The sequence below is a fragment of the Grampus griseus genome (assembly GCF_964374135.1).
Source record: "Grampus griseus genome assembly, chromosome: 10".
NCBI lineage: Eukaryota > Metazoa > Chordata > Mammalia > Artiodactyla > Delphinidae > Grampus > Grampus griseus.
Genome location: NC_139004.1, coordinates 32,440,685 through 32,453,135, shown reverse-complemented (window position 1 = coordinate 32,453,135; position 12,451 = coordinate 32,440,685). Strand labels below are relative to the sequence as shown.

The 12,451-nt window shown below is 49.2% G+C and overlaps 1 protein-coding gene across 1 annotated transcript; it reads right to left on the bottom strand.

Annotated features, from left to right (window-relative positions):
• Positions 1-2,778: 2,778 nt before the first annotated feature.
• Positions 2,779-12,034, bottom strand: GUCA1B (guanylate cyclase activator 1B; the record flags this gene model as incomplete). The annotated part of the gene is made up of 4 exons (XM_082663577.1): positions 2,779-2,906; positions 3,615-3,735; positions 5,107-5,256; positions 11,828-12,034. 4 exons carry the CDS (start codon positions 12,032-12,034, stop codon positions 2,779-2,781), a joined length of 606 nt encoding a protein of 201 aa, XP_082519703.1.
• Positions 12,035-12,451: the final 417 nt, after the last annotated feature.

The following is a 12,451-nucleotide window of genomic DNA, read 5'->3' as shown; positions in this document are numbered from 1 at the left end:
CATCTTCAAAGAACTCACAGGCCAAGCATCATTATAATAAAATATGATACTATAGACAGTGCTCCTTTATCCAGAGGAAATCCATATTTATTCAGAAGTGACTGCACAACACCCTCGTTCTTCCCCTGCTGGCCCCTCGGTGGCACATGGGGCCACATGGTTCCCCACAGGATTATGACTCAATTGTTTATGGCAAGTGTCCTGACCATCCCTGATCTAGCCTAAATCCCTCTTGCTGCAGTGACACCTGACAGCCAGTTGGGAAGTGGAACAATCTGTTATAGGTGGGCTCTATCCCCATTCTTTGCACACCCCAACTTTAGGAACACCTGTCCAAGAACCTGGGGAGAGACATAGGCTGGAGCAGTTATGACCATTTTTTCAAAGATGCTCTTTCCTTCTGAACTTTGAGTCTTCGCTTCAGTGGGGTGTGGGGGAAGTTCAGGGAGTAAAAAAAAATCCAGGGGTGGGAAAGAGCAAACAAGCGGAAAGGGGGGTAAATCCCCAGCTTGCAGAGAGCCCCCTGGGTGGGGAGGAGAGGATGTGTTTCGCTCACACCGTCCTGTCCATCACGTGAACCACTTCAGACTGGGAAGTCAGCCGGGGCCGCCAGCCTGAGCACAGACATGGAGGGAAGGTGGAGCTCAATGCCTGGGGCAACCTGGAAAAAAAGGGAGTTGACATTTCTGCTGCTTCTCTTGGTGGCTGCCTCTTGGGAAATCCTGGAGGTCAAAGCTGGGAGGGTATTTGGATAGAACTGGGACATATCCCCAACCTCATTCACATACCATCTTCATGATTTGGGGCATATCTGTGTCCCAGCTGGATTACTATTATTTTTTAATCAATTATTTTTTTTACCTTACATTTGTTTCTAAAGGAAACTTTATGTGAATATAATGCCCATGAAATCACAGGCTCTACAAGTTAGTTTTATTCTTCATAAAACACAGAAACATATCTAGTCACATGAGTTCCTTTTCTGAGTTCCTCGGCACCCCATGCAACCAGAGTGACTGCCTTTTATTTATTTATTTTTGGCTGCGTTGGGTCTTCGTTGCTGCTTGCGGGCTTTCTCTAATTGTAGCTGAGAGGAGGCTACTCTTCGCTGCTCAGTAGTTGTGGCGCACGGGCTTAGTTGCCCCGCGGCATGTGGGATCTTGCCGGACCAAGGCTTGAACCCATGTCCCCTGCATTGGCAGGCGGATTCTTTTTGAATAAATTTATTTATTTATTTATTTATTTATTTACGGCTGCGTTGCATCTTCGTTGCTGTGCGCGGGTTTTCTCTTGCTGCACGTGGTCTTTCTCTCGTTGTGGCAAGCGGGGGCTACTCTTCGTTGCGGTGTGCTGGCTTCTCATTGCGGTGGCTTCTCTTGTTGCGGAGCACAGGCTCTAGGCGCACAGGCTTCAGTAGTTGTGGTGTGTGGGCTCAGTAGTTGTGGCTCGTGGGCTCTAGAGCACAGGCTCAGTAGTTGTGGTGCACGGGTTTAGTTGCTCCACGGCATGTGGGATCTTCCCGGACCAGGGCTCGAACCCGTGTCCCCGTCATTGGCAGGCGGATTCTTAACCACTGTGCCACCAGGGAAGCCCCAGAGTGACTGCCTTTTAATCTAGTTTATGTACTGGGGTTGCACATAGAGTTTGTATAACAAAAGTAATTCCACATCTAGAGAACTCCCTCACGGTCCAGTTGTTAGGACTCCACGCTCTCAGTGCTGAGGGCCTGGGTTCAATCCCCGGTCGGGGAACTAAGATCCTACAAGCTGTACAGTGCGGCCAAAAGAATTCCACATCTAAAAAAATAATAATCTGAAAACTGCTTGTCTAGCCCAACCTGCTCACCGTGCAGATGAGACACCAAGGTTAGGGAAAAGAAATGGCCGTCTTGGGTCACACAGCAGTTGGAGGCAAAGCCTGGCCTAGAACCCAGGTTGGCAGGCCCCAGTTCTCTCCAGAGACAGAGTAAAGTTTTCTCCATCCTTTAAGGAGACACATTTGGCTTGTGGGCCTGTGATGGGGAATTGTGGAGGGTCCATTCTGGGGGCAGGGGTTGGAGAGGTGAGTGTGAGGGATGAGGGGTAGGGAGGGGGAGAGGAGGGTTGGGAGGGGTTGGCAGCAGGGGCTGGGGGAGCAGCACCAGGGCAGTGCTGAAACAGCCCCTTTAAGCACAGCTGACCCCCTCCAAGGGCAGGAAGACCACGGCCTTACTTGTTGCAAGTTTCCCTCCTGACACCCTTGGCAAGGACAACTTGGAGAGGAAGAGGCAAGAGTCCTCCCATGAACATTCCTCAGGATCCTGGGGTGATGTAATTATTATCCATCCCTTCTACCTTTTCTTCAGAGTCAACACCACCTGCCAGCCCCACCCTTCTACTAGTCAGCTTCACACTGTGTGGGCATTCTCATTGCTAATTTCATCTATGGAACCCCTACCCCTCAGTTTTCCCTGCTTCCAGCTATGAACCACGTAGGAGTTTGTGGAAACCCCACAACCACCTAGCCAAGGCCTAGCTTTCCCAGGAGCAGCTGAAGGGGGAGAGGAAGCCTGTTCCCTTCACCACCCTGTGAATCCTCCCAACGGACCGGGTCCTGTTGGCCACTTGAGACCAACGGCCCCTCCCCTCCCCACTCCGCCCCACCCCCTGCACAGGGGATGCCGGGAAGTCCAAGCCAGGATGAGAGTGGGCATAAGCAGGCTGAGCCAGGGACCCTCCCACTGCTCTGGAAACCTGGTGAGCCTGGGGTCTTGGAGGGGCTCCCAGGACGCCGGAGCCCTCAGAACACGGCACTTTTCCGCCTCTGCTGAGAGATCCAGCTACCGGGATTCACGTCCATCTGCAGCATCTTCATCACCCACTTGTCACGACGGGCACCTTCAATGAACTCATTCAGGGACAGCTGGCCTGCACAAGGGGTAGGAGAGACGGTCACAGGGGGAATGGAAGAAGTGGGGTGGGGGTGAGAGGTGAGGCCTTCTCTCCTTGGGTGCGCCTACACCTTGTCCACAGATGAGCCTGCGGCCTCAGGGCCTAAGCTTGGGCCTTGTCGATTCCCTGATTCTCCAGGAGTCACCTGGAACCTTCAAGCGTTTCTTTAAGGGACTTTATTTGCAAGTGAGTTTAAGTTTTACTTCTGCCCGCGGTACCCTCAGAATGCTCTCGAGGGCTCTTCTGGGTGTGTTCCCAGCCAGCTGCCTCCCTGTGCAGCCTGGGGCTGGGGCTCTGAGCTATGGCGAGGAGAGCCCAAGTAGCTGGCTCTTAAGTACATGACCCCATTTTTTCCTTTCAACCGTTCTTAGCCCCATTTTCCAGGTGAGGAAACTGAGACCAGGCTGAGAGGGTAAATTTAGCTCCCTGGTCCGCCCGACTCCAAAGCTTCTCTCCTTCCACTGCGCTTGCCTGGCCTCCATCAGCAACTCCCACAGGAGTTTTAATCACTCTTACAAACCTCACATGCTAGTGACACCCTTGTTAGTTTAGGTATTCCCCTCTACACCCATCTCACTGTCAGGAGGTGAAGGGCCTCGCCTAAGGTCACATGGATAGAAAGTGGGGTGATCCAGGATGGGTGCCGTGCCCGCCACCCGCCCCACCATCCTCTCTGCCCATTACCATCTCCGTTCTCATCCACCAGAAGGAAGATCCTGTCCACGACCTCCTCAGGTGTGAGCAGCTTGCCTTGCCACTCAGCCTCCATCTCCACCCTGCAGGCTTTCTTCAGCTTGTAGATGGACTGTGGGAGAGAACCCGGCGGTATCCACAAGACCCTGCACACCCTGCCCTCTCCCCAGGACCCACATCCCTTTGCAGCTTGTCCCCAGCGCTGCCCCCCAGTCTGTGCATCTGAGGACCACGGGACCAAATTAAAAGTGACCCGTGGGTCCCATTGTTCCCTCAGGGTCCCATTGGCCTAATTCCAACCGAGGAGTTCCTGGCTTCACACACCGCCTCTGCCCCACGCCTTTGGCATTTCCACTGTGAGTGTCAAAACCTTTAAGGAGGGATGTGGATGGCACAGTGATGGTCTAAACTCCACACTACAGAGGAAGAAATGGAGATTCAGAGAGGAAAAGAGATTTTAGTGTATTTATAGATGTGTGTGTATGTGTGTGAAATAGGATGACGGGAGAGGGAAAAGCACAGGTGTCTCCCTTGCCCTGTTTCTGGCAATGAGGCAACGTTTGGAAGTGAAACGGGGAAGAGACAGACAAATGTGAGGGTTATCCTTAGTCCTTGGTTGGGGCTCTGAGGACAGAGGTGTGCCTTCTGGGTCCCCCCTGCCCAGTGCAGCGCCTGGCACAAAGCACGCCCCACTAACGGTGCTGGGAGGCTCAGGGGTTACAGGCAGCCCAGCACCTCCTGGTGGATGAACTTGGGCAAACCACACAACCTCCACGGGCCGATTTCCTTATCTGTAAAATGGACCAACAATCCCCTCCTCGGAGTGCAGTTCTGGGGAGTAATAGGCTAATGCAGGTTTCGTGCAGAGTCTGAGCTGTAGTACTTTTTTTTACCCCTTGCTTGTTCTTGCTAGTAGTCAATCAGCTTTGTTAGTCTTTTCAAAGAACCAACTTTTGCTTTTGTTGACTTTCCTTATGCATTTGTGTTCTGTTTCATTAATTTCTGCTTTTTATTAGTTCTTTCCTTCTGCTTTCTTTGGCCTTAATTTACTCTTTTTTCTAATTTCTTGAGATGACTTCTTGGATCATTGAATTTTCAACCTCTCTTATTTTCTAGTATATACATTTTAAGGCCACCGATGTTTCTGCAAGTCCAGCTTTAGCTGCATTCCACAAGTTTTGTTATGTTTGCATTATTATTCAGTTCACAATACTTTGTGTGTATGTGTGATATTGTTTTGATTCATGGAGTACTAGGAAGTGGATTGCCTAATTTCCAAACACATGGGGATTTTCTCATTCTCTTTTTGTAATTGATTTCTAGCTTAATTTCACTGTGGTCGGAAAGCACACTCTGAAGGATTCCAATGCCCCTTCCCAGCCCCAGCCCCAGGGGCCCCCACTTCAGCAGCCAGCACTCACAGCCCAGCGGGGCCACATGCCCAGGTGCCTGCCCTGCACCCCCGCCCTGAGTAGACACTGACCTCCACGATGTCCAGCAGCTCCAGGCGGTCAAGGAAGCCATTGCGGTCCTTGTCATAGATCTTGAAGGTCCACTTCAGCTTGTGCTCCAGGGTGCCCCTCAGCACAAGGTTCAGGGCTGCCACATACTCCAGGAAGTCGATGGTGTCGTCCTGCATTGGGAGTGGGAGCTGTGAGGCTCCCTCCCGCCCACTGCCCTATCTCCGTGGAGCGCAGGTGTGAGCCCTAATCTAGGCCACCATCCCTGTAAACTCAGGGCTTTGCCTCCTCCTTGCATTCCGTGTGCCTCTGCATCTGTGCTTGTGCTATTCTCTGCCCTGGAATCTACTCCCAGTCTCCATGCTCACCCACTCCTATCTGTCCTTCAAGGCTCAACTCAAGGGTCCCCTCCTCCAGGAAGCCTTCCTTCTCACACCACTTCAGCCACAATGATCTCCCTCTCCCTCTTCCGACACTCCCAGCACCCACCACCTATTCTACCCTTAAGTGTTTCGTGTGTCTCATTCTCTAGCTACAGTCTATGCTCCGGGAGAAAGGAGAGGAGTTTACATTGCTTTTATCCCTCCTCCATGCTTAGCACAATGCCACTTCCACCCAGAGTCTCATAAATATTTATGAACCAATGAAGAAATGATTAAGTCTGAATTTCAGACTAACATAGTTTTGACAGGAAATTAGAAAGCAGGACCTCATGTATTTCAGGGTCAGGATCTCAGCCCTCCAAATCAAAAATTGGAATTGTCATCTCTCCCAGGAGTGTCTGTCATTCCCATGACTTTGTGTTTTTTTTAATATAAATTTTTAAAAATTTTTATTTATTTTTGGCTGTGTTGGGTCTTCATTGCTGCGCGCGGGCTTTCTCTCGCTGCGACGAGCAGGGGCTGCTCTTCGTTGAGGTGCGCAGGCTTCTCATTGTGGTGGCTTCTCTTGTTGCGGAGCATGGGCTTTAGGCATGCGGGCTTCAGTAGTTGTGGCATGTGGATTCAGTAGTTGTGGCTTGTGAGCTCTAGAGCACAGGGTCAGTAGTTGTGGTGCACAGGCTTAGTTGCTCCGTGGCACATGGGATCTTCCCGCACCAGGGCTCGAACCTGTGTTCCCTGCATTGGCAGGCGGATTCTTAACCACTGCGCCACCAGGGAAGCCCATTCCCATGACTTTGTAATCAGAAATGGCATTGCTGGCCCAGAGCCCCACTGTCCCACTGGGTCAGGTCACTCAGCCCCGGTTCAAGGGGTGCCTGGGTGGGCAAGGTTTGAGCAACAGAAGAACAAGGCCCCAAATGAGGGAAACAGAAAAAGCCTAATGGAAAACCAAGAAAATAAGATGAGCCTACCTGAAGAGTTTTATTCAACATCCTTTATATAATTCCTTCTGGTCCTCCACACTCCTCACAATGTATTTACCTAATTGAGGTTAGACTGTAGCTATAATTTTAGTTCCTGGATTTTTATTTAAAAATTTCCCATGCCTTCAAAATTATTTTAAATCATACCTTTTCTTCTTCTTTTTCAGAGGAATACTGGGAAGTCCCTCTTGCTGAACATGGTTTTGATATTTTATGTGACACAATGAACATCTTTGTGCATATGTATTTTTTCTTTTGTCTCTGGTAACTTCTGTAGGGTAGATTCTTAGCAGTTGCTGGGTGTTCCTCGCCCCACACCAGTAGTCTTTTTTTTTTGGCTGCTTTGGGTCTTCGTTGCTGCGCGTGGGCTTTCTCTAGTTGTGGTGAGCAGGGGCTACTGTGGTGGCTTCTCTTGTTGCAGAGCACGGGCTATAAGCGTGCGGCTGCAATAGTTGCAGCACGCGGGCTCAGTAGTTGTGGCGCACAGGCTTCGTTGCTCCCCGGCATGTAGGATCTTCCCGGACCAGGGCTCGAACCTGTGTCCCCTGCATTGGCAGGCGAATTCTTAACCACTGCGCCACCAGGGAAGCCCCTCTATGAATTTTTTAATTGAAATATAGTTGATGTACAATATTATATACATTCCAGGTGTGCAATACAGTGATTCATAATTTTTAAAGATTATGCTCCACTTATTGGAGCATACAGTATTGGCTATAGTCCCTGTGTTGTACAGTATATCCTTGTAGCTTATTTCATATGTAATAGTTTGTTCCGCTTAATCCCCTACCCCTGAATTGCCCCTCCCCACTTGTTCTACAAAATTTTATCACGTGTAGATACGAGTAACTCTCAACACAAAGAAACTCTCTTGTGTTACCTCTTAAGGGTCACATCTTTCCCCCAACCGTAACACTTGACAACCACTGATCTGTTCTCCATCACGATAATATTTTCACTTTGAGAATGGTATATAAATAGAATCATATAATGTGTAACTCTTTTTTTCACTCAGCACAATGCCCTGGAGATTCATCTCAGTCACTGCATGCATCAGCAGTTCCTTCCTTTTTATTACTGCATGGTGCACCATTGTATGAATGGTCCCTAGTTTGCTTTCTGTTTGCTCACTGAAGGTTATTTGGCTTGTGTCCAGTTTTTCTTCCCCAGCTCTACTGAGGTAATAATTGCAAAATAGCCTTTTAAGGAACTCTGTGTAAGATTAAGGTGTACAATGTGAAAATTGGTTGTTCTTTAAAAGGCTATTTTCATTAGTAATTACTATTTATTAAGCTTACTAAAAATAGATGTTAGGTTTCTTTTAAAATAAGAATTGGGTAGGAAAATGTGTGCAAAACGGCTGGTAGGGGGCTTCCCTGGTGGCGCAGTGGTTGAGAGTCCGCCTGCCGATGCAGGGGACGCGGGTTCGTGCCCTGGTCCGGGAAGATCCCACATGCCGCGGAGCGGCAGGGCCCGTAAGCCGTGGCTGCTGAGCCTGCGTGTCCGGGGCCTGTGCTCTGCAACGGGAGAGGCCACCATAGTGAGAGGCCCGCGTACCGCAAAAAAAAAAAAAAAAAAAAAAAAAAAAAGGCTGGTAGGGATCATCTGTTTTACATACATCATCTCCCTCAGGTCTGTCATCCCCATGTTATGAATGAGGAAACAGAGACTCAGAGGTTGAATAAGTTGCCCAAGAAATTCCAACCCAGCAAGTGGCAGAGCCTTTCAAGCTACATGCCTTCTCCAGTTCATCAGGTTGGGAGAAATGTCTTACTCCATGCAAGGTCTATTACTGTCTACAAAATGAACCTGGTGTCTAGCACCAAGGGGAGAACAACAAACAAAAAACCACGGACAAATCCCTACTCTCCAGATCTCTAGATTCCCCCACATTCTTTGTCTAGAACCTTCTGTTCTCGTAACATCCTGTCTCACCATGATACGGTTTCCACAAAGACCCCTCGCCTTACCTGAGGCCCACTGTAGAGCAGCCCCTTCCTGACAAGTGATCTCCCCTGCGAGTTTACTTCAAACCCCCCCACCCTAGGGACTTCCCTGGTGGCACAGTGGTTTAGAATCCGCCTGCCAAGGCAAGGAGCATGGGTTCGAGTCCTGGTCAGGGAAGATCCCACATGCCACGGAGCAACCAATCCCGTGCGCCAAACTACTGAGCCTGTGCTCTAGAGCCCACGAGCCACAACTACTGAGCCCATATGCCACAACTACTGAAGCCCACGCGCCTAAAGCCTGTGCTCTGCAACAAGAGAAGCTGCCGCAATGAGAAGCTTGCACACTGCAACAAAGAGTAGCCCCTGCTCGCCGCAACTAGAGAAAGCCCGCACGCAACAATGAAGACCCATCACAGCCAAAAATAAATAAATAAAATAAAAATAAAAGAAATAGAAAAAAATTTTAAAAAAAACACCTACCCCCCCGGACCAGCTCTGGAAAGCTTCCAGCTGGGGCTAATCTCATGAATTGCACACGAGCTCTCATCAGCTTCAATTACTCACAGGGGCCCAAGATGATGGAAATGCCTGTCTACTCAAGAGCTGGAGCAGAAGTGACAGGAACGTGATCCGCTCTGTGGGATTACCTGCGTCATTTCTCCCTGAACGGGCTGCACTGGTGAACCAACCCTGACCCCCAACACTCCTTACATAAGGATCCCGAAGGACATTTGAGCTTCATCCTCCCTTTTCTTCCATCCAGTGCATCACAGGCAAGCACCAGAGACGAGTGTTACTACCACCACCAGGAGGGGGCGTAGCAGCAGCAGAGACCAGGTAGGTACTCCTACCTCCTTGCCTCCACCAAAACCCTGTTTCCACCACCTCAGATTTTGACGTGTGAGCAAGGTCTATGAGCTTTTTTGATTTTATTTGCCCCAGCAATCTCAGACCAACTGCCTAGAAACAAGACTTGCTGATACAAAGACTGTGCCAAGGTGGAAAGTGGAGTCGGGTGGAGGTTTGGAGACACAAAGTGGGAAAAGGAAAGAAAGAAGGCTCAGTCCCTGACAGAGGAGCTGAAAACACCTGCCTGGAATGCTCTTCCTTACAGCAGGAGGCCAAGTAATAAACAGAGAAGGGACGGTGGAGTTACAAAATTATCAGCTGAGGCCAAACCCAGGGGATAAGCACTTGATGAGCAACAGGAAATTTACTTAGTCTCAAAGTATCTCCCTATAAGATGCTTATAAATTACAAAGGAAAAAGAGTCACTTTACAGTGGTGGAACCTGGCAGAACACCATGTATCCAAGTGATCGAAGTGAACCACTCCACTAATGGGACAAACCAACATCATGTGCCCCCTGACATGATGCACTCAGGAGGACACAGCATCTCTTCTGGGGCATTTCTGCCAGAAGTGTAACCTGAATCTCATCACGAGGCAACATGGGACAAACCCAAATCACTGGTCTGCAGTCTTTGAAAATGTCAGAGTCAAATAAGATAAAGAAAAGCTGAGATTAAAGTTTCCAAATTAAAGGCTAAGAAAGAGACAGGACAAGTAAATGCAATGTGTGATCAAACGAAAAAAAAAAAAGGTTATAATGGATGTCACCAGGACAATCGACCAAACTTGAATATGGATTGTCGATCAGATAACAGAATTTATTACTGTTGAATTTCCTGATTTGATCACTTATTAGGTTAAGAGAATGCCCTTGGTCTTAGAAAATACACACTAGAATACTTGGGTAAAAGGTTGTGATGCCTATAATTTTCTCTAAAAAATATGTATGTATATGCACAATATACACATATATGTATATATTATGTGTATGTATATATACATAAATACATAATACATTACACGGAGAGAATGGTAAAGCAAATGAGGCAAAATGTAAACAGTTGGAGAATTTGGATAAATTGTACATGGGAATTAATTGCACTATTATAATTTTTCTGTAAATTTAAAATCATACCAAAATTAAAAGGTTGTTTTAAAAACAATTGATGAATATTATATGCTGATTTATAGGAGGAGATTAGGTATAAGAGGTCAGCCATATTATTCCCAGGGGCTTCATAATCCCTTTGAGATCTTGAATTGTTATTATACTGAATTTTAAATGAATTTGAGGAAGATTGATAAATCTATGATAGTGACTCTTGCTATATATAATCTATTTATTTACTTTTCTTGTGACATTCAACACTTAGAAAAATCATTTTATCTCTGAAAAAAAACCCAATAAACTGCCTTCTGGGCAGGAGCACTTGCCTGGAACTCAGGACCCCTGAGTATATGATCTTGGTCAATTCACTGAATTTGGAATAACAACCTCTGCCTGATCCCTCCCAGGGCTGCTGCTGCCTCAGAGGCGCCTGTGGAGAGGAGCTTTGAGAAGGCTGAAGCTCACTCTGGGCCCCGAGATAGGGTTCATCTCCAAGGAGGTTTCTGTTGCAGGGAATGACGCTGATCCCGCCCTCCCGCCCCCTACAGGCGATGAGGAGATGTGCACTGACCGGTACCAGGGTCAGTTTGGGACCCGAAGAAGCGTTCCCAGTGACTCTCTCTAGAAAGTGAAGCTCACCCCTACAAAGAAGTGGGATACCCACCGCTTTCTCCAGATTAATTATCTAGGTCCAACCCACCTCCCCCTCAATTTGGGGGACTGAAATAGGTATCTGAGGCAACCTAATGGTTTAAAGTACTGCGGAGGCGCTGGACTGGATGGCCTTAAGTAATGAAGGGATTTCAATGTTTGAATTCAATTCCCAGGTGCGCATTTACAAACTATATTATCTTCTTAGCTCCTGGTGCCATCCAAGGGCTGGAAGAAACCCTGTGGATGGATGATTTCATGACATCTTTTATGGCTTGAAGAGTAGAAAGGGGCTTTTGCAATAATCCGTCCAACTTCCAAGTCCAGGAAGGAGCCTCCCCAGCTTTCTGGGTGGGAAAAGCTGACCGGTCTCAGTTCGAAGGACCCCAACAGGGGGCGCTCAAGACCTGTTCCAAGATAGCTCCGCCCATTTAGGGCAGCTCTGGAGCCCCTTATCTTTACAGCGAGGGGTGCTCTGGTGGGTGCGAAAAACCAGGTCCTCCGGCTACGGAGCCCTGTCCATAAATACACGCAGAGAGGGCTGGGCCGTGCGCCTTTCTGCAGTGTCTCCCCTCAGCTCTCAGGAAGGCCAGTCACATGAGAGCGGAGAGGTGGAGGGGAGGAAGAGAAGACGGAAAGAGGAATGATGGGGAGAAGAGTTTGGGGGAACAGTGAGACAGAAAAGGCGAGAGGGGATGGAGAGAAACGAAGAGCAGAGGAAAAGCAGGAGGACGGGGGAAATGAGCTCCCACTGAGGATGCTCCTTTAGCACTGGGATGAGACTTGAGCCATCAGTCCTACCCCTCAGAGCGCCTTACCCCGTTCTTGTCGAAAGCTCGGAACATGCCCTCTACATACTGGGAGGCCTCCTCGTTGCCCGCGACCTTGAAGAAGCGCTTAAACTCGTGCAGGAAGAGCGTGCCGCTGGGGCACTCCTCCAGGAACTTCCTGTACCACTCCTGCAGCTCCGCCACGTCCAGCACGCCGTTCTTCTCTGCCTCCTCCCCGCTGAACTGCTGCCCCATCCTGGCTCCCGGGGACGTCAGGGAGCAAGGGTCTATGCTTCCTCCCGGGCTTCTGCCAATGGATTCCTTAGGCGAGGGCCCTCTTCCTCCCTTTCCTCCTCTTAGCCAGGCTCTTCATCACCTCCTAGCCAACAGAACAGGATGGGCAGTGCAGGGGGCTGGCAGCGAGGGGGCGGGACCAGGCCAGCTAAGCGCCCTAAGATCATTAGAAGATTCCCCTGGAAGGTCTGACCTCCAGTCAGCTAAGCTCCCCCAGCCTCACCCCTCCCTTTAGTCTCATCAACCACTCAACTAAGCTGCTGGGCAGATTCTGAAGAGGGAGAAGGGGAGGACACTGAGAGGTAGGCAGATGGAGTGGGAGTTGGGAAGACAGGCTGAGACCCTCCCATCTCACACGTGCTCCCTGTCCCTTTCCAT